At 42.7% G+C, this 26269-nt stretch overlaps 1 protein-coding gene across 3 annotated transcripts in view; it reads right to left on the minus strand.

The window, feature by feature from the left end:
* LOC126593967 (uncharacterized) overlaps nucleotides 1-25551 on the minus strand; it is a 76203-nt gene extending 50652 nt beyond the window's left edge. Inside the window, exons 1-4 of one of the 3 annotated variants that reach the window (XR_007613072.1) lie at nucleotides 25301-25551; nucleotides 24640-25163; nucleotides 23795-24538; nucleotides 21442-22041 (exon numbers count right to left, since the gene is read on the minus strand). Coding sequence is in view for 1 of the 3 variants with exons in the window: in XM_050260149.1 (XP_050116106.1) it covers nucleotides 23687-24538; nucleotides 24640-24681 (894 nt within the window). In the remaining 2 variants the exon portion in view is untranslated. Of the gene's footprint in view, nucleotides 1-21441; nucleotides 24539-24639; nucleotides 25164-25300 lie in introns of those variants that run through there. The other 2 variants (XR_007613073.1, XM_050260149.1) reach the window with 2 other exon arrangements.
* Nucleotides 25552-26269: the final 718 nt, after the last annotated feature.

Raw genomic sequence — 26269 nt, forward strand, 5'->3', positions numbered from 1 at the left:
AGAAAAGACTTAGAGTACTTGGATCTAACAGAGGACATGACATAGGACCGAGCACAATGGCGTTCTAAGATTCATATAGCCGACCCCACTCAGTGACTTGGATTTTCCAAGTTTCCAACCGAGAAGTTTTCCTCACTCGGGAAATTAAGGGAACACTACCTCAACCTACATGCTCCACTCACAAAGCTTCAAACAAGCTTCAACAAAAGAAAAATTCAAAGAACTTAGCGAAGAAGGCTTTGGTGTATTTAACACAATACGTTGAAATGAAGCAAAGCTTATTTATTGATATCCCCGATAAGTTACAAATATGTACATATACATGAGTCAAAATAAACAAACAAGAGGGAGGCTTCACAAAGGTTGCTTAGGAGAAGTCTCAGCAGTCGGTAGAGCCCCAGAAATAGAAGGCACCGGAGGGGGATCATTCGGAGCCTCAGTACTGGACAGAACCCTAGAAGGAGGATGCATCAGAGGTTGATCATTTGGAACTTCATTACGCGGTATAGCCCCAGAAGACGAAGGCAATAAATGTCTTTGGAACAAACCCACAAACCTCTGATGATCAAGTAAAACCTGACCATCAGATTCCTTCATCTGGTCAAGCTTCCTCTTCATGTTTGTAGCATAGTCATGTGCGAGCCAGTGCAACTGTTTATTCTCATGCTTGAGCCCTCTAATCTTCTGTTTGAGACTCATCACTTCAGCCGCCAATGATTCAACTTGGCGGGTTCGAGCAAATAGACGTTGGGCCATATTAGACACAGAACCTGCACACTGAACACTGAGAGCCAGAGAATCCTTAACAGCCAACTCATCAGACCGTTTGGAAAGTAGTTTGTTATCTTTGGGAGTGAGAAGGTTCCTGGCCACCACCGCAGCAGTCATATCATTATTCATCACAGAATCCCTAACGGTAAGAGGACCAGTAGGGGAGACGAAAGATGGGCGCCATATGTTGTCTGGAGAAGGCGTGGCTGCCTCTTCAACAAGGTTTAAGTCAAAACGACGGTCGGAGGGGCCAGACATTTTCAAAGGTGTTGAAGAGAGAATAGGTCGGACAAATCAAGATCTTAGAAGTGCAAGAATAGAGCTTCTACTGGTGGAGATTCAAGTGTGCTTTGGAACTTAATGCCAGCCTCTATAAAAATCTGCACTCGACGGAGCTTCAGAAATCGAAGAAGCGCCTGCTCAGAAATCGAAGAGGCGTTTGCTTTCTCAAAAGCTGGGTTACTCAAAGACCACGAGGGTTGATCTCAGAAATCGAAGAGGCGTTTGCTTTCTCAAAAGCTGGGCTGCTCAAAGACCACGAAGGCCGATCTCAGAAATCGAAGAGGAGCTTGCTTTTTCAAAAGCTGGGCTACTCAGAGACCACGAGGGCCGATATCAGAAATCGAAGAGGCACCTACTTTTTCAGCATTGTCAGCACCTGTCACACGCACACTCAGCTTTGCGGAAATTACGGGCATTCTGTTGAAGATTTCTGGTGAAGTAGAAAGCATATGAATCTTACTGTTCAATCACCCACTTTCCACACGCAACATTAGCTCATGGGTACCACAGATAATTTTGCCAAAGTTCTCTGACAAAGTTGAGACACGTGAAACTTGCAGCTCCCACTACATCGCTCTGACCAAGAAGGGTAAAAGAATAGCAAAGAAACAGCACTAACAAAGTTTAGACACATAAATTTTGAAGGTCTAGCTACCATATTATTACCCACAAGGGTAAAGGAACAGTACCACTGCTGGATAATTGGAAAGTCCCTGTGTGTCAACCTCTGTGCTCCGTGGCAAGGTAGACTAGCAAACATGCCCAACCTTTACCCACATTAGAGAAAACACTCCCAACAAGATTGCTTGCTCCAAAATCGAAGAGGCACAGCCCTCCGAATCTTGAGAGCCAGACTCCCAACATGATTACTTTCTCAAAAATCGAAGAGACACCGCTCTCCGAATCTCGAGAGCCAGACCCCCATCAGGATTGCTTTCTCAAAAATTAAAGAGGCATCGTTCTCCGAATCTCGAGAGCCAGATCCCCGACAGGATTGCTTGTTCGAAAACCGAAGAGGCACCACTTTCTAAACTTCGAGAGCCAGACCTCCTTGGATAAAGCTTGTCTGTAATCTTCACACGCAAAATCAGCTTTCCAGATACCACATACCACTTTTTGAAAGTGTTCTGACAGAGTTAAAACATGTGAAGCTGGCAGCTCCCACTATCGTGCTATGACCAAGCAGGGTAAAGGAATAGCATTACTACTTGTTGTTAGGGAGACTCCTATATATGTCGACCTCCATCCCCAACGGACAGGCAGACCTGCAAAAATGCTCAACCCTTCCTCATATCTGAGAGGGCACTCCCAACGAAGCCTTTCAAAATATTCAGTTTTCTTTCCCCCCGATAATACCTCTGCAAACAAGCTATACTAGAGCAAGAATATCTCATATCATCAGGGTTAAAAGCAAGAGTATCCCATATCATGCTTTTTCCCTGTCTTTTCCTTTGGCCTTATTCTTACCTACAAGACAAGGAGAAAGAGAGCAACCAGTCAGCACTTGGAATCAAGCCTGGAACCCCTTACCTGATTACTTACCTGGCATTGCTCTCGAGTACTCATCTTCAACATCTTATGCTTCCAGGGAAGATACCGCATCTGCCTGAGGAACAGATAGGGCAAGTGAGAAAGATACAAGGAAGCATGTGGAGACAAGCGTGACAGCACACGTGCCGATACATCCACTACTTTGTCAAAAGCAAAAGTATCCCATATCAGCAGGGTCGAACGTACTCTAGATTTGATGGACTTGTTTTGACCCTCAAATTCTTCAGTCGGCCTTATACTCTGGAGGAAACCAGAAAACCCTCCAGCTCAGTTCAAGAATAAGCCTGTGGAAAGTTACTTCTTCAAAAGCAAAAGTATCTCATATCATCTCTTCTCATTTTTCTTCTCTTTATCCTTCATGCTGCTTGTAAGATAGAGAGAATGAGAACAATCAGCCGGAACTTGAAATCAAACTTCTGATCTGGGACTGATTGCTTAGAGCTCTGATTGCTTACCTTGTCTGTCATCTCTTTTAGCAGATCCCCTAGCTCGGCGACTTGGGGGACTCCTACTACATGGTTTGTATCGCGCTTGACCAAGCCTGAAACTACAAGTAAGCTTCAAGTGAAATTGATACATTACCTTGTGCATCTCCACCAGTTAAAGATACCACCCCTGGATGGAGGAAGAGTACTTCCAGAGAAGATGCCACATCTACCTATGAGACAGATAAGGCAAGTGAAGACGATACCACACTTCGGTACTTAAAAGTTTCGTGATTACGATATCATTCTCCCATAATATTTCCTAATGTCATTTGTACTAAATCATTCACTTGTACTCACTAAAGGAGAGCTTGAACCTATGTACTTGTGTAAACCCTTCGCAATTAATGAGAACTCCTATATTCCGTGGACGTAGCCAATCTGGGTAAACCACGTACATCTTGTGTTTGCTTTCTTGTCTCTATCCATTTATATACTTATCCACACTAATGACCGGAGCAATCTAGCCAAGATCACAAAAAGCGACCGTTTTCGCTACCTAGGATCTATCTTGCAAAAGAACGGAGAATTAGATGGAGATCTCAACCATAGAATACAAGCTGGATGGATGAAGTGGAAGAGTGCATCCGGCGTGTTGTGGGACCGTCGTAGGCCACTGAAGCTCAAGGGAAAATTTTATAGGACGGCAATAAGGCCGGCGATGCTGTATGGCACAGAATGTTAGGCGGTGAAGCATCAACACGTACACAAAATGGGTGTAGCGGAGATGAGGATGCTTCGTGGGATGTGTGGGCACACGAGAAAGGATAAGATTGGGAATGAGGATATCCGAGGTAAAGTAGGAGTAGCCGAAATTGAAGGAAAGATGAGAGAAAATCGGTTACGGTGGTTTGGACATGTACAAAGAAGGCCTACTGACTCTCCGGTTTGAATATGTGACTACGAGATAGAGGTTCAGGGCCGAAGGGGTAGAGGAAGACCTAGGAAAACTTTGGAAGAGACCCTAATAAAAGACTTAGAGTACTTAGATCTAACGGAGGACATGACACAAAACCGAGCGCAATGGCGTTCTAGGATTCATATAGCCGACCCCACTTAGTGGGAAAAGGCTTTGTTGTTGTTGTTGTTGTTGTATGTTCTATTTCATAGAAAGCATTAAAGCATTAAAATTTAAAACTAACCAGCTGTGTCAATCATGTCATCCTCTACAACTGCTACTTTTTATGTTCTCTTCACCTATCAAATTCGTCACCTGCAATATAGATGGCATTTAACATAGAATTAAGTAGGGGCAAAATAATTCTGCTTGGAACCAAAAAAGACAGTAAATAAGTAAAATTGAGAATCTGTGACAAATCAATTAAAATTTTTAAGAAAATGCAAAAGAGTTTGGTTTGAGAAACACACAAACAATAGGGCCACATTCATCATCACTTTTTCAGAAACTGGACACGAGAGTTGTCCTGAGAAATATTATTTTAAACGCCAAGGTGGTGGGGGATTTGACTGGCTGGGAAAAAGATGGCAGACATGCTATCAAGCAATCATATTTTAAGGACAGAGAACCATGGCTATGTCAAGGATTCAGAGCAAGACTGAGGTCAGATTGAAAGCAATAGAAGGTTGAAGTTATCATAAAAGGGTAACATCAGTAAAATAGGATGACACAACAAATGAAGCGACGAAGGAGAATACAACAACAACAACAACAACAATAAAGCCTTTTCCCACTAAGTGGGGTCGGTTATATGAATCCTAGAACGCCATTGCGCTCGGTTTTGTGTCATGTCCTCCGTTAGATCCAAGTACTCTAAGTCTTTTCTTAGGGTCTATTCCAAAGTTTTCCTATGTCTTCCTCTACCCCTTCAGCCCTGAACCTCTGTCCCGTGGTCTTCGAACCGGAGCGTCAGTAGGCCTTCTTTGCATATGTCCAAACCACCGTAACCGATTTTCTCTCATCTTTCCTTCAATTTCGGCTACTCCTACTTTACCTCGGATATCCTCATTCCTAATCTTATCCTTTCTCGTGTGCCCACACATCCAACGAAGCATCCTCATCTCCACTACACCTACGTGTTGATGCTTCACCGCCCAACATTCTATGCCATACAGCATTGTCGGCCTTATTGTCGTCCTATAAAATTTTTCCTTGAGCTTCAGTGGCCTACGACGGTCACACAACACGCCGGATGCACTCTTCCACTTCATCCATCCAGCTTGTATTCTATGGGTGAGATCTCCATCAAATTCTCCGTTCTTTTGCAAGATAGATCCTAGGTAGCGACAACGGTCGCTCTTTGGTATTTCCTGATCTCCGATCCTCACCCCTAACTCATTTTGGCCTCCGTTTGCATTGAACTTGCACTCCATATATTCTGTCTTTGATTAGCTTAGGCGAGGACCTTTAGATTCCAACACTTCTCTCCAAAGGTTAAGCTTCGCGTTTACCCCTTCTTGCGTTTCATCTATCAACACTATATCGTTTGCGAAAAGCATACACCAAAGAATATCATCTTAAATATTAAGTTTGTGATCTTCGCTAGATTGCTCCGGTCATTAGTGTGGATAAGTATGTAAATGGATAGAGACAGGAAGCAAACACAAGATGTAAGTGGTTCACCCAGATTGGCTACGTCCACGGAGTAAAGGAGTTCTCATTAATTGTGAAGGGTTTACACAGTATATAGATTCAAGCTCTCCTTTAGTGAGTACAAGTGAATGATTTAGTACAAATGACATTAGGAAATATTGTGGAAGAATGATCTCGTAATCACGAAACTTTTAAGTACCGAAGTGTGGTATCGTCTTCACTTGCCTTATCTGTCTCATAGGTAGATGTGGCATCTTCTTTGGAAGTACTCTTCCTCCCTCTAGGGGTGGTATTTTTAACTGGTGGAGATGCACAAAGTAATGTGTCAATTTCACTTGACGCTTACTTGTAGTTTCAGGCTTGGTCAAGCGCGATACAAACCATGTAGTAGGAGTCCCCCAAGTCGCCGAGCTATGGGATCTGCTGAAAGAGGTGACAGACAAGGTAAGCAATCAGAGCTCCAAGCAATCAGTCCCAGATCAGAAGTTTGATTTCGAGTTCCGGCTGATTGTTATCCTTCTCCTTATCTTGCAGGTAGCATGAAGGATAAAGAGAATAAAAGGAGAAAAGGTGATATGAGATACTTTTGCTTTTGAAGAAGTAACTTTCCACAGGCTTATTCTTGAACTGGGCTGGAGGGTTTTCTTGTTTCCGCCAGAGTATAAGGCCGACTGAAGAATTTGAGGGTCAAAACAAGTCCATCAAATCTAGAGTACATTCGACCCTGCTAATATGGGATACTTTTTCTGTTGACAAAGTAGTGGATGTATCGGCACGTGTTCTGTTGTGCTTGTCTCCATATGCTTCCTTGTATCCTTCTCACTTGCCCTATTTGTTCCTCAGGTAGATGTGGTATCTTCTCGGGAAGCATAAGATGTTGAAGATGAGTACTCGAAAGCAATGGGGTTCCAGGCAGTTAGTTCCGGACTGGAAGCTTGATTCCAAGTGCTGACTGATTGCTCTCTTTCTTCTTGTCTTGCAGGTAAGAACAAGGCCAAAGGAAAAGACAGGGAAAAAGCATGATATGGGATACTCTTGCTTTTAACCATGATGATATGAGATATTCTTGCTCTAGTGTAGCTTGTTTGCAGAGGTATTCTCGGGGGGAAAGAAAGCTGAGTATTTCGAGAGGCTTCGTTGGGAGTGCCCTCTCAGATATGAGGAAGGGTTGAGCATTTTTGCAAGTCTGCCTGTCCGTTGAGGATGGAGGTCGACATATATAGGAGTCTCCCTATTAAAGAGTAATACTATTCTTTTACCCTGCTTGGTCATAGCACGGTAGTAGGAGCTGCCAGCTTCACGTGTTTTAACTCTGTCAGAGCACTTTGAAAAAATGGTCTGTGGTATCTGGAAAGCTGATGTTACGTGTGAAGATTACAGACAAGCTTTATCCAATGAGATATGACTCTCGAAGTTGAGGAAACGGTGTGAGGATTACAGACAAGCTTTATCTAAGGGGCTCTCGAAGTTGAGAAAGCGGTGCCTCTTCGGTTTTCGAACAAGCAATCCTGTCGGGGATCTGTCTCTCGAGATTCGGAGAACGGTGCCTCTTCGATTTTTGAAAAAGCAATCCTGCTAGAAGTCTGGCTCTCGAGATTCGGAGAGCGGTGTCTCGTCACTTTTTGAGAAAGTAATCATGTTGGGAGTCTGGCTCTTGAGATTCGGAGGATGGTGCCTCTTCGATCTTGAAGCAAGCAATCTTGTTGGGAGTGTTTTCTCGAATGTGAGTAAAGGTTAGGCCTGTTTGCTAGTCTACCTTGCCACGGAGCACAGAGGTTGACCCACAGGGACTTTCCAATTATCCAGCAATGGTCCTGTTCCTTTACCCTTGTGGGTAATAATATGGTAGCTAGACCTTCAAAATTTATGTGTCTAAACTTTGTTAGTGCTGTTTCTTTGCTATTCTTTTACCCTTCTTGGTCATAGTGATGTAATGGGAGCTGCAAGCTTCACGTGTCTAAACTTTGTCAGAGATTTTTGGCAAAGTTATCTGTGGTACCCGTGAGTTGATGTTGCGTGTGGAAAGTGAATGATTGAACAGTAACATTCACGTGCTTTCCACTTCACTAGAAATCTTCGACAGAATGCCCGTAATTTCCGTAAAGTTGAGTGTGCATGTGACAGGTGCTGACAAGGCTGAAAAAGCAGGTGCCTAATCGATTTTTGAGATCGGCCCTCGTGGTCTCTGAGCAGCCCAGCTTTTGAGAAAGCAAGCGCCTCTTCGATTTCTGCGATCGACCTTCGTGGTCTTTGAGCAGCCCAGCTTTTGAGAAAGCAAATGCCTCTTCGATTCCTGAGATCGGCCCTCGTGGTCTCTGAGCAGCCCAGCTTTTGAGAAAGCAAATGCCTTTTCGGTTTCTGAGCAGCCGCCTCTTCGATTTCTGATCAGGCGCCTCTTCGATTTCTGAAGCTCCATCGAGTGCGGATTTTTATAGAGGCTGGTATTAAGTTCCAAAGAACACTTGAATCTCCACCAGTAGAAGCTCCCTTCTTGCATTTCTAAGATCTTGATTTGTCCGACCTTTTTTCTCTTCAACACCTTTGAAAATGTCTGGCCCCTCCGACCGTCGTTTTGACTTGAACCTTGTTGAAGAGGCAGCCACGCCTTCTCCAGACAACATATGACGCCCATCCTTCTTATCCCCTACTGGTCCTCTTACCGTTGGGGATTCCGTGATGAAGAATGATATGACCGCTGCGGTGGTGGCCAGGAACCTTCTCACTCCCAAAGATAACAGACTACTTTCCAAATGGTCTGATGAGTTGGCTGTTAAGGATTCTCTGGCTCTCAGTGTTCAGTGTGCAGGTTCTGTGTCTCATATGGCCCAACGCCTATTTGCTCGAACCCGCCAAGTTGAATCATTGGCGGCTGAAGTGATGAGTCTCAAACAGGAGATTAGAGGGCTCAAGCATGAGAATAAACAGTTGCACCGGCTCGCTCATGACTATGCTACAAACATGAAAAGGAAGCTTGACCAGATGAAGGAATCTGATGGTCAGATTTTACATGATCATCAAAGGTTTGTGGGTTTGTTCCAAAGGCATTTATTGCCTTCGTCTTCTGGGGCTGTACCGCGTAATGAAGCTCCAAATGATCAACCTCCGATGCCTCCTCCTTCTAGGGTGCTATCCATTACTGAGGCTCCGAATGATCCCCCTCCGGTGCCTTCTCTTTCTGGGGCTCTACCGACTGCTGAGACTTCTCCTAAGCAACCTTTGTGAAGGCTCCCTCTTGTTTGTTTATTTTGACTCGTGTATATGTACATATTTGTAACTTCTTAGAGATATCAATAAATAAGCTTTGTTTCATTTCAACGTATTGTGTTAAATCACCAAAGCCTTCTTCACTAGGTTCTTTGAATTTTTCTTTTGTTGAAGCTTGTATGTTGAAGCTTTGTGAGTGGAGCATGTAGGTTGAGGTAGTGTTCCCTTAATTTCCCGAGTGGGGAAAACTTCTCGATTGGAGACTTGAAAAATCCAAGTCACTGAGTCGGGTCGGCTATATGAATCTTAGAACGCCATTGTGCTCGATCCTGTGTCATGTCCTCCGTTAGATCCAAGTACTCTAAGTCTTTTCTTATAGTCTCTTCCAAAGTTTTCCTAGGTCTTCCTCTACCCCTTCGGCCTTGAACCTCTGTCCCGTAGTCGCATCTTCTAACCGGAGCGTCAGTAGGCCTTCTTTGCACATGTCCAAACCACTGTAACCGATTTTCTCTCAGTTTTCCTTCAATTTCGGCTACTCCTACTTTACCTCGGATATCCTCATTCCTAATCTTATCCTTTCTCGTGTGCTCACACATCCAACGAAGCATCCTCACCTCCGCTACACCCATTTTGTGTACGTGTTGGTGCTTCACCGCCCAACATTCTGTGCCATACAGCATCGCCGGCCTTATTGCCATCCTATAAAATTTTCCCTTAAGCTTCAGTGGCATACGACGATCACACAACACGCCAGATGCACTCTTCCACTTCATCCATCCAGCTTGTATTCTATGGTTGAGATCTCCATCTAATTCTCCGTTCTTTTGCAAGATAGATCCTAGGTAGCGAAAACGGTCGCTCTTTGGTATTTCCTGATCTCCGATCCTCACCCCTAACTCATTTTGACCTCCATTTGCACCGAACTTGCACTCCATATATTCTGTCTTTGATCGGCTTAGGCGAAGACCTTTAGATTCCAACACTTCTCTCCAAAGGTTAAGCTTCGCATTTACCCCTTCCTGAGTTTCATCTATCAACACTATATCGTCTGCGAAAAGCATACACCAAGGAATATCATCTTGAATATATCCTGTTAACTCATCCATTACCAACGCAAAAAGGTAAGGACTTAAGGATGAGCCTTGATGTAATCCTATAGTTATAGGGAAGCTTTTGGTTTGTCCTTCATGAGTTCTTACGGCAGTCTTTGCTCCTTCATACATATCCTTTATAGCTTAGATATATGCTACTCGTACTCCTTTCTTCTCTAAAATCCTCCAAAGAATGTCTCTTGGGACCCTATCATACGTTTTTTCCAAATCTATAAAGACCATGTGTAAATCCTTTTTCCCATCTCTATATCTTTCCATCAATCTTCGTAAGAGATAGATTGCCTCCATGGTTAAGCGCCTTGGCATGAACCCGAATTGGTTGTCCGAAACCCGTGTCTCTTGCCTCAATCTATGCTCAATGACTCTCTCCCAGAGCTTCATTGTATGACTCATTAGCTTAATACCCCTATAGTTCATGCAATTTTGTACGTCGCCCTTATTCTTGTAAATAGGCACCAAGGTGCTCTTTCGCCACTCGTTTGGCATCTTCTTCGTTTTCAAAATCCTATTGAAAAGGTCAGTGAGCCATGCTATACCTGTCTCTCCCAAGGCTTTCCACACTTCAATCGGTATATTGTCTGGGCCCACTGCTTTTCTATGCTTCATCTTCTTCAAAGCTACAACCACTTCTTCCTTCCTGATTCGACGATAAAAGGAGTAGTTTCTACACTCTTCTGAGTTACTCAACTCCCCTAAAGGAGTACTCCTTTCATGTCTTTCATCGAAAAGATTATGAAAATAACCTCTCCATCTGTCTTTGACCGCGTTCTCTGTAGCAAGAACCTTTCCATCCTCATCCTTGATGCACCTCACTTGGTTTAGGTCCCTTATCTTCTTTTCCCTTGCTCTAGCTAGTTTATAGATATCCAACTCTCCTTCTTTGGTATCTAGTCGCTTATACATATCGTCATAAGCCGCTAACTTAGCTTCTCTCACAGCTTTCTTCGCCTCTTGCTTCGCTCTTCTATACCTTTCACCATTTTCATCGGTCCTATCCTTGTATAAGGCTTTATAACATTCCTTCTTAGCCTTCACCTTTGTTTGTACCTCCTCATTCCACCACCAAGATTTCTTTTGGTGTGGAGCAAAGCCCTTGGACTCTCCTAATACCTCTTTTGCTACTTTTCGGATACAGTTAGCCATGGAATCCCACATTTGGCTAGCTTCCCCCTCTCTATCTCACACACACTGGGTGATTACTTGCTCTTTGAAAATGACTTGTTTTTCTCCTTTTAGATTCCACCATCTAGTCTTTGGGCACTTCCAAGTCTTGTTCTTTTTTCTCACTCTTTTGATATGTACATGCATCACCAACAAGCGATGTTGATTAGCCAAGCTCTCCCCCGGTATAACTTTGCAATCCTTACAAGTTATACGATCCCCTTTCCTCATTAGAAGAAAATCTATTTGTGTTTTTGACGACCCACTCTTGTAGGTGATCACATGTTCTTCTCTCTTCTTAAAGAAGGTGTTGGCTAAGAAGAGATCATATGCCATTGCAAAATCCAAGATAGCTTCCCCATCCTCTTTTCTCTCCCCAAAACCATGGCCACCATGAAAACCTCCATAGTTGCCTGTCTCCCTGCCCACGTGTCCATTTAAATCTCCTCCTATAAATAACTTCTCCGTCTGAGCAATTCCTTGCACCAAGTCTCCAAGGTCTTCCCAAAATTTCTCCTTCGAACTCGTATCCAACCCTACTTGAGGTGCGTACGCACTGAAAAGGAGGGCTAGTTTTCGAGTTGATTTCAATACAACTCTATCAATTGGGAATCCTAGATCATGTGTTGGAATGGAAATCTTCTGGAGGTGGCAGCATGGATTAACAGGTATTGAAGTCAGTTAATTATTCAGTTATAAACTTGGGCATGAGATGCCTGATATCAATATCAATAGGAAATTTAGCATCAAACTATTTGGAAATGAATTTGTAGGATACAAAGATAAAAACCAAAAACTAGAAATTCAAGTTTGAATTATAAACTAAACTGGTAGAAGCTAAGTCATTGCCTGTTTCAAAAATTCCCAGTATTTATAGTTTCATATGAAATTGGTACTGTGACAAATGAAATTTCAGAAGTGGACCAAAATAAGAGAGCATATTCTTATATGCAACTGACCACTTCAATTCAACTTCGGACATCGCCTACATATGTTCCTCCATTTATTCTTAAGTTCCACTGGGGTACGATCAAGTAAGAAAATATTGGTAATATCGGAAATATCGGTAGTCCGAAAACACGGAAATATCGGGATAATATCGATATCGATAAAAATTACATGGAAACCACGAAAATTGTAAGAAAAACTTGGAAATTTTTATTGAAACTTTGCAGGATGTTTATTTAGTCAATTATCTATTAGTTTATCACAAAAAATTGGAAGGAAATGCATTGCATGATGGATTTAACATTATCAAGTTGATTATATAGCGAGCTGACAAACATTGTGAGTGTAGAAAATCTGTAGTAATTAATGAAAGAAGTCTAAACACACCATAATAATTTATATATAATGAATTAGTACAATATTTTACACTTTATACATTGCATTTTTGGTTCTTCTCTGACAGAATTTGGTCTTCACGTGGAGAAAAAGATAAAGTAAGCAGATTTTTTTGTTCTTCTCTGACAGAATATTTGGTTCTTCTGAGCAAAGTCACTTCCAATTCTTTCACACAAAACCGTGTGCCACACACACACACCCTCAAAGTTTTTTTCTTTTTCTCTCGGATAACACACACACACACACATAACCATACACATACACACACACGCACACGCACACGCACACACAATCTCTCGATCCTTCTCCCTCATTCCACACACACACACACACGCACACCCTCCCTCTCATTGTTTCTTCTCCAGTTCTCCCCCCCATCTCTTTTCTGCATATCTCCTTCCCAGAGGAGACAGACACACACACACCCCACTTCCCCGTGTTTCCCCCTTCCCCAATCCCTCGAACCTTCTCCCTCATTCCTCCTTGTTTCTTCTCCCCCCATTTCTGCAACTCTCTTTCCCGGAGCACAGCCACACTACACCCACACGAGGCGGAGGATCCATCAAACCCGAGCGGGTTTTGGGATCCGGAGAGAAGCGGAGGCAGCGGACACCGAACGATGGACTAGAACTCATCGTAGTCGTCGATGAGGAGGACGACGTTGTCCCAGCGATCTTGGATTCGTGAGGAAGACGACGTTCTCAGGCTCCTACTTCTCTTCTTCTCGGCATGTAATTTCATTTTTGTACAGAATTCGAATTTTCTGCATGTAATTTCATTTTTGTACTGAATTCGAATTTAGGGATTTAGGAATTAGGGATTCAGTTAATTTGCTTTGAATTCGAATTTGGGGATTTAGGGATTCAGTTAATTTGCTCCGGCGTTCTTCTCCGATTAGCACAGTGCCAAAATATCCCGATAGTTTCGAAAATATCGCGATATTATTGATATTATCGATAATATCGCGATATTTTGATGAAAACCATTTGGATAGTTAAAAAAATATCGGACCCTAAAAAAAACGATAATATCGGCGAAATATCGCCGATATTATCGATTTTTTCTTCCTTGGGTACAACTATGCAGAAACGCAGAACCACCAAATTCCAATATTTGCTTCCATGTAAGAGTCCTTTCATCAATTTTTGAAAATGTTTGAACTCCCTTCTGCAGTAGTATAAAAGAGTTGTAATCAAATATTTTGAAGCAACACATATGCAATTAATTAACTACAATCAGGTAATAAATGTGAAACAGAACTTGAATATAACTTACAAAGGTAAATTAGAAAGAAACCCAGGAACCTTGAGCAATTCTTCCTCCTCAACGCTCCACAGAACTTTTATCTGCCTTAACTGAGAGATGGTCGGGGATGTGCTACAAGACACAAAAAAGTGATTTTTCTAAATTAACAACTACTGCAATTGAATTCTCAAATCGCTGCTTTCTAACCAACAGGTAATTATATGGTTTACTGGGGAAAATACAGGACTGCAATTTAAGATCCGCGTAACATAAATACTGACTTTATTCAAACATTATTTGAGCATGTAACCTGTACTTTACATTTTATAAGGCATGAAGGTAGACACTACAAAGAAAATAAAAATGAAAACACTTTATCAACAACTTAATAGGGATTTTTTGTCCGGAAGGAATTGCTCAGACGGAGAAGTTATTTATAGGAGGAGATTTAAATGGACACGTGGGCAGGGAGACAGGCAACTATGGAGGTTTTCATGGTGGCCATGGTTTTGGGGAGAGAAACGAGGATGGGGAAGCTATCTTGGATTTTGCAATGGCATATGATCTCTTCTTAGCCAGCACCTTCTTTAAGAAGAGAGAAGAACATGTGATCACCTACAAGAGTGGGTCGTCAAAAACACAAATAGATTTTCTTCTAATGAGGAAAGGGGATCGTATAACTTTTAAGGATTGCAAAGTTATACCAGGAGAGAGCGTGGCTAATCAACATCGCTTGTTGGTGATGGATGTACATATCAAAAGAGTGAGAAAAAAGAACAAGGCTTGGAAGTGCCCAAGGACTAGATGGTGGAATCTAAAAGAAGAAAAACAAGCCATTTTCAAAGAGAAAGTAATCACCCAGTGTGTGTGGGATAGAGAGGGGGAAGCTAACCAAATGTGGGATTCCATGGCTAGTTGTATCTGAAAAGTAGCAAAAGAGGTATTAGGAGAGTCCAAGGGCTTTGCCCCACACCAAAAGGAATCTTGGTGGTGGAATGAGGAGGTACAAACAAAGGTGAAGGCTAAGAAGGAATGTTGTAAAGCCTTATACAAGGATAGGACCGATGAAAATGGTGAAAGGTATAGAAAAGCGAAGCAAGAGGCGAAGAAAGCTGTGAGAGAAGCTAAGTTAGCGGCTTATGACGATATGTATAAGCGACTAGATACCAAAGAAGGAGAGTTGGATATCTATAAACTAGCTAGAGCAAGGGAAAAGAAGACAAGGGACCTAAACCAAGTGAGGTGCATCAAGGATGAGGATGGAAAGGTTCTTGCTACAGAGAACGCGGTTAAAGACAGATGGAAAGGTTATTTTCATAATCTTTTCAATGAAGGACATGAAAGGAGTGCTTCTTTAGGGGAGTTGAGTAACTCAGAAGAGTGTAGAAACTACTCTTTTTATCGTAGAATCCGAAAGGAAGAAGTGGTTGTAGCTTTGAAGAAGATGAAGCATAGAAAAGCAGTAGGCCCAGACGATATACCAATCGAAGTGTGGAAAGTTTTGGGAGAGACAGGTATAACATGGCTCACTGATCTTTTCAATAGGATTTTGAAAACGAAGAAGATGCCAAATGAGTGGCGAATAAGCACTTTGGTGCCTATCTACAAGAATAAGGGCGATGTACAAAATTGCATGAACTATAGGGGTATTAAGCTAATGAGTCATACAATGAAGCTTTGGGAGAGAGTCATTGAGCATAGATTGAGGCAAGAGACACGGGTTTCGGACAACCAATTCGGGTTCATGCCAGGGCGCTCAACCATGGAGGCAATCTATCTCTTACGAAGATTGATGGAAAGATATAGAGATGGGAAAAAGGATTTACACATGGTCTTTATAGATTTGGAAAAAGCGTATGATAGGGTCCCAAGAGACATTCTTTGGAGGATTTTAGAGAAGAAAGGAGTACGAGTAGCATATATCCAAGCTATATAGGATATGTATGAAGGAGCAAAGACTGCCGTAAGAACTCATGAAAGACAAACCGAAAGCTTTCCCATAACTGTAGGATTACATCAAGGCTCATCCTTAAGTCCTTACCTTTTTGCGTTGGTAATGGATGAGTTAACAGGACATATTCAAGATGATATTCCTTGGTGTATGCTTTTCGCAGACGATATAGTGTTGATAGATGAAACTCAGGAAGGGGTAAATGCAAAGCTTAACCTTTGGAGAGAAGTGTTGGAATCTAAAGGTCTTCGCCTAAGCCGATCAAAGACAGAATATATGGAGTGCAAGTTTAGTGCAAATGGAGGCCAAAACGAGTTAGGGGTGAGGATCGGAGATCAAGAAATATCAAAGAGCGACCGTTTTCGTTACCTAGGATCTATCTTGCAAAAGAACGGAGAATTAGATGGAGATCTCAACCATAGAATACAAGCTGGATGGATGAAGTGGAAGAGTGCATCCGGCGTGTTGTGTGACCGCCGTATGCCACTGAAGCTCAAGGGAAAATTTTATAGGACGGCAATAAGGCCGGCGATGCTGTATGGCACAGAATGTTGGGCGGTGAAGCATCAACACGTACACAAAATAGGTGTAGCGGAGATGAGGATGCTTCGTTGGATGTGTGAGCACACGAGAAAGGATAAGATTAGGAATGAGGATATCCGGGGTAAAGTAGGAGTAGTCGAAATTGAAGGAAAGACGAGAGAAAATCGGTTACGGTGGTTTGGACATGTGCAAAGAAGGCCTACTGACGCTCCGATTAGAAGATGCGACTATAGGACAGAGGTTCAGGGCCGAAGGGGTAGAGGAAGACCTAGGAAAACTTTGGAAGAGACCCTAAGAAAAGACTTAGAGTACTTGGATCTAACGGAGGACATGACACAGGACAGAACACAATGGCGTTCTAAGATTCATATAGCCGATCCCACTCAGTGACTTGGATTTTCCAAGTCTCCAACCGAGAAGTTTTCCTCACTCGGGAAATTAAGGGAACACTACCTCAACCTACATGCTCCACTCACAAAGCTTCAACATACAAGCTTCAACAAAAGAAAATTCAAAGAACTTAGCGAAGAAGACTTTGGTGTATTTAACACAATACGTTGAAATGAAGGAAAGCTTATTTATTGATATCCTCGATAAGTTACAAATATGTACATATACTTGAGTCAAAATAAACAAACAAGAGGGAGCCTTCACAAAGGTTGCTTAGGAGAAGTCTCAGCAGTCGGTAGAGCCCCAGAAAGAGAAGGCACCGGAGGGGGATCATTCGGAGCCTCAGTACTGGACAAAACCCTAGAAGGAGGAGGCATCAGAGGTTGATCATTTAGAGCTTCATTACGCGGTACAGCCCCAGAAGACGAAGGCAATAAATGCCTTTGGAACAAACCCACAAATCTCTGATGATCAAGTAAAACCTGACCATCAGATTCCTTAATCTGGTCAAGCTTCCTCTTCATGTTTGTCGCATAGTCATGTGCGAGCAGGTGCAACTGTTTATTCTCATGCTTGAGCCCTCTAATCTCCTGTTTGAGACTCATCACTTCAGCCGCCAATGATTCAAATTGGCGGGTTCGAGCAAATAGGCGTTGGGCCATATTAGACACAGAACCTGCACACTGAACACTGAGAGCCAGAGAATCCTTAACAGCCAACTCATCAGACCGTTTGGAAAGTAGTCTGTTATCTTTGGGAGTGAGAAGGTTCTTGGCCACTACCGCAGCAGTCATATCATTCTTCATCACGGAATCCCCAACGGTAAGAGGACCAGTAGGGGAGACGAATGATGGGCGCCATATGTTGTCTGGAGAAGGTGGGGCTGCCTCTTCAACAAGGTTCAAGTCAAAACGACGGTCGGAGGGGCCAGACATTTTCAAAGGTGTTGAAGAGAGAAGAGGTCGGACAAATCAAGATCTTAGAAGTGCAAGAATGGAGCTTCTACTGGTGGATATTCAAGTGTGCTTTGGAACTTAATGTCAGCCCCTATAAAAATCTGCACTCGACGAATCTTCAGAAATCGAAGAGGCGCCTGCTCAGAAATCGAAGAGGCGTTTGCTTTCTCAAAAGCTGGGCTGCTCAAAGACCACGAGGGTCGATCTCAGAAATTGAAGAGGCGTTTGCTTTCTCAAAAGCTGGGCTGCTCAAAGACCACGAAGGTCGATCTCAGAAATCGAAGAGGCTTGCTTTCTCAAAAGCTGGGCTGCTAAGAGACCACGAGGGCCAATCTCAGAAATCGAAGAGGCACCTACTTTTCCAGCCTTGTCAGCACCTGTCACACGCATACTCAGCTTTGCGGAAATTATGGGCATTCTGTCGAAGATTTCTGGCGAAGTAGAAAGCACATGAATCGTACTGTTCAATCACCCACTTCCCACACGCAACAGTAACTCATGGGTACCACATATAACTTTGCCAAAGTTCTCTGACAAAGTTGAGACACGTGAAGCTTGCAGCTCCCGCTACATCACTCTGACCAAGAAGGGTAAAAGAATTGCAAAGAAACAACACTAACAAAGTTTAGACACATAAATTTTGAAGGTCTAGCTACCATATTATTACCCACAAGGGTAAAGGAACAGTACCACTGCTGGATAATTGGAAAGTCCCGGTGTGTCAACCTCTGTGCTTCGTGGCAAGGTAGACTAGCAAACATGCCCAACCTTTACTCACATTTGAGAAAACACTCCCAACAGGATTGCTTGCTCCAAAATCGAAGAGGCACCGCCCTCCGAATCTCGAGAGCCAGTCTCCCAACATGATTACTTTCTCAAAAATCGAAGAGAGGGTAAAGGAACAGTACCACTGCTGGATAATTGGAAAGTCCCGGTGTGTCAACCTCTGTGCTTCGTGGCAAGGTAGACTAGCAAACATGCCCAACCTTTACTCACATTCGAGAAAACACTCCCAACAAGATTGTTTGCTCCAAAATCGAAGAGGCACCGCCCTCCGAATCTCGAGAGCCAGACACCCAACATGATTACTTTCTCAAAAATCGAAGAGACACCGCTCTCCGAATCTCGAGAGCCAGACCCCCAGCAGGATTGCTTTCTCAAAAATCGAAGAGGCATCGTTCTCCGAATCTCGAGAGCCAGATCCCCGACAGGATTGCTTGTTCGAAAACCGAAGAGGCACCACTTTCCCAACTTCAAGAGCTGGATCTCCTTAGATAAAGCTTGTCTGTAATCTTCACACGCAACATCAGCTTTCCAGATACCACAGACCACTTTTTCAAAGTGCTCTGACAAAGTTAAAACATGTGAAGCTGGCAGCTCCCACTACCGTACTATGACCAAGCAGGGTAATGGAATAACATTATTACTTGATGTTAGGGAGACTCCTATATATGTCGACCTCCATCCCTAACGGACAGGCAGACCTGCAAAAATGCTTAACCATTTCTCTTATCTGAGAGGGCACTCCCAACGAAGCCTTTCGAAATATTCAGCTTTCTTTCCTCCCGATAATACCTCTGTAAACAAGCTATACTATAAATTTTGAAGGTCTAGCTACCATATTATTACCCACAAGGGTAAAGGAATAGTACCACTGCTGGATAATTGGAAGGTCCCGGTGTGTCAACCTCTGTACTTCGTGGCAAGGTAGACTAGCAAACATGCCCAACCTTTACTCACATTCGAGAAAACACTCCTAACAAGATTGCTTGCTCCAAAATCGAAGAGGCACCGCCTTCCGAATTTCGAGAGCCAGACTCCCAACATGATTACTTTCTCAAAAATCGAAGAGAGGGTAAAGGAACAGTACCACTGCTGGATAATTGGAAAGTCCCTGTGTGTCAATCTCTGTGCTTCGTGGCTAGGTAGACTAGCAAACATGCCCAACCTTTACTCACATTCGAGAAAACACTCCCAATTCTCAAAAATCGAAGAGAGGGTAAAGGAACAGTACCACTGCTGGATAATTGGAAAGTCCCTGTGTGTCAACCTCTGTGCTTCGTGGCAATGTAGACTAGCAAACATGCCCAACCTTTACTCACATTCGAGAAAACACTCCCAACAAGATTGCTTGCTCCAAAATCGAAGAGGCACCGCCTTCCGAATCTCGAGAGCCAGACTCCCAACATGATTACTTTCTCAAAAATCGAAGAGACACCGCTCTCCGAATCTTGAGAGCCAGACCCCCAGCAGGATTGCTTTCTCAAAAATCGAAGAGGCATCGTTCTCCGAATCTTGAGAGCCAGACCCCCAGCAGGATTGCTTTCTCAAAAATCGAAGAGGCATCGTTCTCCGAATCTCGAGAGCCAGATCCCCGACAGGATTGCTTGTTCGAAAACCGAAGAGGCACCACTTTCCCAACTTCAAGAGCTGGATCTCCTTGGATAAAGCTTATCTGTAATCTTCAAACGCAACATCAGCTTTCCAGATACCACAGACCACTTTTTCAAAGTGCTCTGACAGAGTTAAAACATGTGAAGCTGGCAGCTCCCACTACCGTGCTATGACCAAGCAGGGTAAAGGAATAGCATTATTACTTGATGTTAGGGAGACTCCTATATATGTCGACCTCCATCCCCAACGGACAGGCAGACCTGCAAAAATGCTCAACACTTCCTCTTATCTGAGAAGGCACTCCCAACGAAGCCTTTCGAAATATTCAGCTTTCTTTCCCCCCGATAATACCTCTGCAAACAAGCTATACTATAGCAAGAATATCTCATATCATCAGGGTTAAAAGCAAGAGTATCCCATATCATGTTTTTTTCCTGTCTTTTCCTTTGGCCTTGTTCTTACCTGCAAGACAAGGAGAAAGAGAGCAATCAGTCAGCAAGCTTCCAGCCAGGAACTGACTGCCTGGAACCCCTTACCTGATTACTTACCTGGCATGGCTCTCGAGTACTCATCTTCAACATCTTATGCTTCCAGGGAAGATACCGCATCTGCCTGAGGAACAGATAGGGCAAGTGAGAAGGATACAAGGAAGCATATGGAGACAAGCGTAACAGCACACGTGCCGATACATCCACTACTCTGTCAAAAGCAAAAGTATCCCATATCAGCAGGGTCGAACGTACTCTAGATTTGATGGACTTGTTTTGACCCTCAAATTCTTCAGTCGGCCTTATACTCTGGAGGAAACCAGAAAACCCTCCAGCCCGGTTCAAGAATAAGCCTGTGGAAAGTTACTTCTTCAAAAGCAAAAGTATCCCATATCATCTCTTCTCATTTTTCTTCTCTTTATCCTTCATGCTGCCTGCAAGATAGGGAGAATGTGAACAATCAGCCGGAGCTCTGATTGCTTACCTTGTCTGTCACCTCTTTCAGCAGATCCCCTAGCCCGGCGACTTGGGGGGCTCCTACTACATGGTTTGTATCGCGCTTGACCAAGCCTGAAACTACAAGTAAGCTTCAAGTGAAATTGATACATTATCTTGTGCATCTCCACCAGTTACAGATACCACCCATGGATGGAGGAAGAGTACTTCCAGAGAAGATGCCACATCTACCTAAGAGACAGATAAGGCAAGTCAAGACGATACCACACTCCGGTACTTAGAAGTTTCGTGGTTACGAGATCATTCTCCCACAATATTTCCTAATGTCATTTGTACTAAATCATTCACTTGTACTCACTAAAGGAGAGCTTGAACCTATGTACTTGTGTAAACCCTTCATAATTAATGAGAACTCATCTATTCCGTGGACGTAGCCAATCTGGGTGAACCACGTACATCTTGTGTTTGCTTTCCTATCTCTATCCATTTATATACTTATCCACACTAATGACCGGAGCAATCTAGTGAAGATCACAAAAAGTGACTGTTTTCGCTACCTAGGATCTATCTTGCAAGAGAACGGAGAATTAGATGGAGATCTCAACCATAGAATACAAGCTGGATGGATGAAGTGTAAGAGTGCATCCGGCGTGTTGTGTGATCGTCGTAGGCCATTGAAGCTCAAGGGAAAATTTTATAGGACGGCAATAAGGCCAGCGATGTTGTATGGCACAGAATGTTGGGCGGTGAAGCATCAACACGTACACAAATTGGGTGTAGCGGAGATGAGGATGCTTCGTGGGATGTATGGGCACACGATAAAGGATAAGATTGGGAATGAGGATATCCGAGGTAAAGTAGGAGTAGCCAAAATTGAAGGAAATATGAGAGAAAATCGGTTCCGGTGGTTTGGACATGTGCAAAGAAGGCCTACTGACGCTCCGGTTCGAAAATGTGACTACGGGACAGAGGTTCAGGGCCGAAGGGGTAGAGGAAGACCTAGGAAAACTTTGGAAGAGACCCTAAGAAAAGACTTGAGTACTTGGATCTAACGGAGGACATGACACAAAACCGAGCGCAATGGCGTTCTTGGATTCATATAGCCGACCCCACTTAGTGGGAAAAGGCTTTGTTGTTGTTGTTGTTGTAGTCTTGCGCTGTAATTGGAAGTGCTAGACATTCGAGCACCAGCTTGCTCGGAATCAATATTAAGTGCATGGCCTTGTACCTCTTGTGCATTGGTAATGTGCCGCTGCAGATCTTCCTGCTCAATTACTACAGCTTGTCTTTTGTCAGCAAGGAGGCTTACTGCACTTTTGCTGGACAAAGTATCACCTTTAGCTGGTACTTGGTTCTGACATCCATCAAGCCCTACCACAGATATGCACGTCTGTATCACCTTTTATCTCCATTCTTTTTCACCAGTTGATACATCAAGCTTTATACCAATTAGAGTTACACTTTCATCTCTACACTCTGAATTGAAACGAATACAAGATCCAGAAGGTGCTACTTGTTGCTCAGTACCTGTAATATTCTGCAATTGAAGGTCATTGATTTCATTTGCACGTTCTTCACATTGCCTTTCAAGATGTTCTACACTCTTTCCCAAATGCCCATTCTGATGACCTTTCGTTTTTGCGTTAAGATCCTCATGAAATTTTCTCATGCAAATATTCTCTTTGTTGTGCTGGCTACCAAGGCATTCCTCTGGCTGATGTTCCAGACTATGAATAAATGCGTCTAGGTCTTTCTTTAACATTGAGGCTCTCTTCTTAGAATCAAGGTATTCAGTAAGATCAAGAGTATATGAACAGAAGGGGCATTTAAAGTTATCATTCTTATATAAAATGGCTGAGGAACTCAGCCAGTTTTCATGAACCACAACAGAGCAATTACCGGCATTACAAATCAACGGACCGCCTTCATTAGGCTTCTTACAAAGATTTTTGGTTGTCTCTGAAGAATATTGACTGGATGTGGATTGAGAGCTCAACAAAGCATGCTTCTTCATGACAACATCAATCTTCTTTGTCATGAAATTCAACACTAGCAGTCGAGATCTCTGACTCATAATGACATAGCCAATCCAAGAGCTCTCTCGCTTCATCAGCAATACTCTTCGGCGGGGACTCATCTGTGGATGCAGGATGTGCTACTTTAATATGAGAATCATTCTCACTGCTAGAATCATGCTGGGTTTCATCTAGAGAAACAATACTTGATGCTCATGGTTCAGGACAATGTTCATTGTCTTTACCTTCATCAGCAATGCTTTTCTGTTGGGGTTCATCTGTGGATGCAGGAAGTGATACTTTAACAAGAATACCCAGCTCACTATTACGGTTGAATACTTCAGCAGAAACCTTATGCAGGGTTTCATCTGGCACAGCAACACAAGATTCTCTTTGTTCAGGATGAAGCCCACCATCATCTTTCACTTCATCAGTATGTGCATACATAGGGGCTTCATCCTGAAATGTGTCTCGAGGCAATGAACCAGTATTACATGGACTTTCTGACTGACTTTTATTGACTGCATGGTCAGTGCTTTGTCCACACCTCTTTGAGGTAGTAAGATCATTATGACCATCCTCTATGACCTTGCCCTTGGCCATCGTTCCCATCTGACTTTCTGCCAAGTCACACCTTTCTCTCTCCGGAAGCGGAGCATCTCTTTCAGATGAATCTTCCAACAGTTCTCTTCCATGTAGGGAATTTGCTTCTTCTCTATACACGGTAAAACATATGAGGGATCCCACTTCACCTTCTTGGAAATTACACAGCAATCATCAGAACCAATTACACTTTTATGGTTTTCTTCTGCCAGATTCTTCGCAACCAAGCCATTGCCATTTTCAGAAATGCTCTTCTCTTGGGGTCCATCTGCAGAATGAAAATTGTGCTCACTGTTAAAATTGAAAACTTTAGCAGAAACCTTGTGTTGGGTTCCTCTGGAGGAGCAACACTTGATACTCTTGGCTCCAGATGAAGACAGCTATCGTGTTTGGTTTGATCAACACATGAATATTGATGGGCTTCATCCAAAGATTTATCTTGAGGCATTGAAGTGGCATTAAGATGATTTTCTGACTGACTCTTATGGACTGCATCGCCATTGCTCTGTCCACATCTATTTGAGGAAGTACAATCATCACGACCATTCTCTAAGGCCGTGCTTCCATCCATCGTTCCCATCTGATTTTCTGCAAAGTCGCACCTTTCCCTCTCAGATAAATGTCCCAATAGTTCTTTTCCATGCAAACGAATTTGGTTCTGCTCTGTAGACTGTAAAACATAAGAGGCATCACACTTCATCTTCTTTGATATGATGTTCCAATCATCAGAAACATTTACACTACTACAATTTTCATCTGCCATAATTCGAGCATCTGAGGCAATCCTATTCCTTTTGGAAGGCAAAAGATTTGCATTATCTGGGTCTTCTTCCGATTGTTTACTCTCATGCTCAATATTCAGAGGATCTGCGCTTCCTTTAATTCCCATGTTTTGAGCATTAGAGCAACTCTCATTGAACCTAGGACTACTCTCTCCCAAAGGAACTCTATCACCATAATTTCTAAGTGTTAAACCGCACTTTTTTCTCAAGAAATCCGCATGTGGATGTGTACCATCAAGGATTGAATCCTTCAGCTGTTCATAAAGAAAATCCAGAAAATCCAGAAATCCATTTGTAGACTATATAGAAAAACCGATTGAAGAGCAAAATAAGCAAAGAAATTCTTAGGGGTTACCTGTTTCAATGCACATTTAGGCAAAGAAGCTGTTTTGTGCATAATGAAGGGGTGAATATCTCATTTCAACACCCCCGGTCCACCCGTTCTCAAATCAGATTGTGGTGTCTGACAAAAGAAATATTTGATGCTTAACATTTAAACATACGCACTTCCAAAATTCCTGAAGAGTCCCGTTTAGCTCATCCCCTTAACTATGGTGTGGCATTACCCCACTCTAGAGTCGTGCGGATTGTGCCACAATTTTAAAGGGGGCTAAGGCTACACCAAGGCTAGGGAGTGAGCAAAAACGAGACTCAAGCCTAAAGGGTACGAATACCAAAGGAATATGGACACAATGCGTTTGAGAACATTTTCACAAGTTTCCGATAAATTAAAGCCGATTTTCGAATGCTGAGAAGAAGGAACATCACTGCTCATCACATTACAAGGACTAAACAAACTCTCCAAACATTTCAAAGCAACCATTTCCTTTGCATTGTTCCCAGTATCTTCAGGTAATGTTGGAGCCATCGCAATCAAATCTGAAAAGGCCACCAAAAAGTACCAAACACCATAAGAAAACCTAATCTTGTGCAATCGAATCACTCACACACATTGATTGAAAAAATTACAAGAAAGAATCAAACATTGAAGTGGGAATGAGGGTTTGTGAATATACCATGTAAAAGCGATGCATCGACTTGTTTGAAGCTAGCGAGGGCTTCAATGGCCCAAGGGCAAGCAATGGCTCTCTCATGGTCGTTCATGCCGTCCATGGGAAACCCTAGGCTGCTGTAGAAGAAGGTCCAGAAACCAAAAGAGTGGAGTTTTTTGCTTGAAAAGGGAGATCTTTTTTCTTTATTTTTTGTATTTTCTGGATATTCAGATATTTGAATATATTGTTGAAGTGGCGCCCAATCCTATGTAATGCTCGGTGGGAATACCTTCTATATTTTTAGAGTTGCTACTGTAAGCTATCTTGCCCTCACTTATACGAAAATGTATGACTGAGATTAAAAATAAAACATATAAATCTAACAGGTGTGGGAAATTTTTCAAAAAAAATGAGAACACAGGTGTAGGAAATTTAATGACTAAAACACTCGTAACACTTAGTTGTAATTCTCAACTCCATCCTCACGGAGAATTTGAAATTGAGCTCAAGTGTAAGAGAGATTACTCTTACCCAACTAAGCTAAGTTCCTTGAAACAAATTTTATATATTTTTTTGTTACAAAGGGTCAATAACATTTATACTATAAAGCATTGATGGCCTTATTGACGTCTCACCTATGCTTATCCCCTTCTCTCTCTGATGCGAGAATTACTTGACACACAAATTAAACCCTCTTTTGACAATTGTAGCAAAGTATGTAAGTAGGGATCGTTCTAAACCGGGGATTAGGAGGGCTTGCTAAAACCTCTAAACTGACTAAAAAAACAAAAAGAAACAAAGTTAAAAATGTAAACAAAAGATTTTAAAACAAGAAAGTAAAAGGGGATTTGAGTTTGGTGAAGTTGAAAGTAAAAACGAATAAACTAAAAACTTAAATAGATTTTAAACAATTTTGGGTTGAATGGATAATGGAAGGCTAGCTAAGGGTTTCATCTCCACACATGTTATACTTGCATACAAAACGATTTCCAA

The sequence above is a fragment of the Malus sylvestris genome, chromosome 12, assembly GCF_916048215.2.
Source record: "Malus sylvestris chromosome 12, drMalSylv7.2, whole genome shotgun sequence".
In the NCBI taxonomy this organism is placed as follows: Eukaryota; Viridiplantae; Streptophyta; class Magnoliopsida; order Rosales; family Rosaceae; genus Malus; species Malus sylvestris.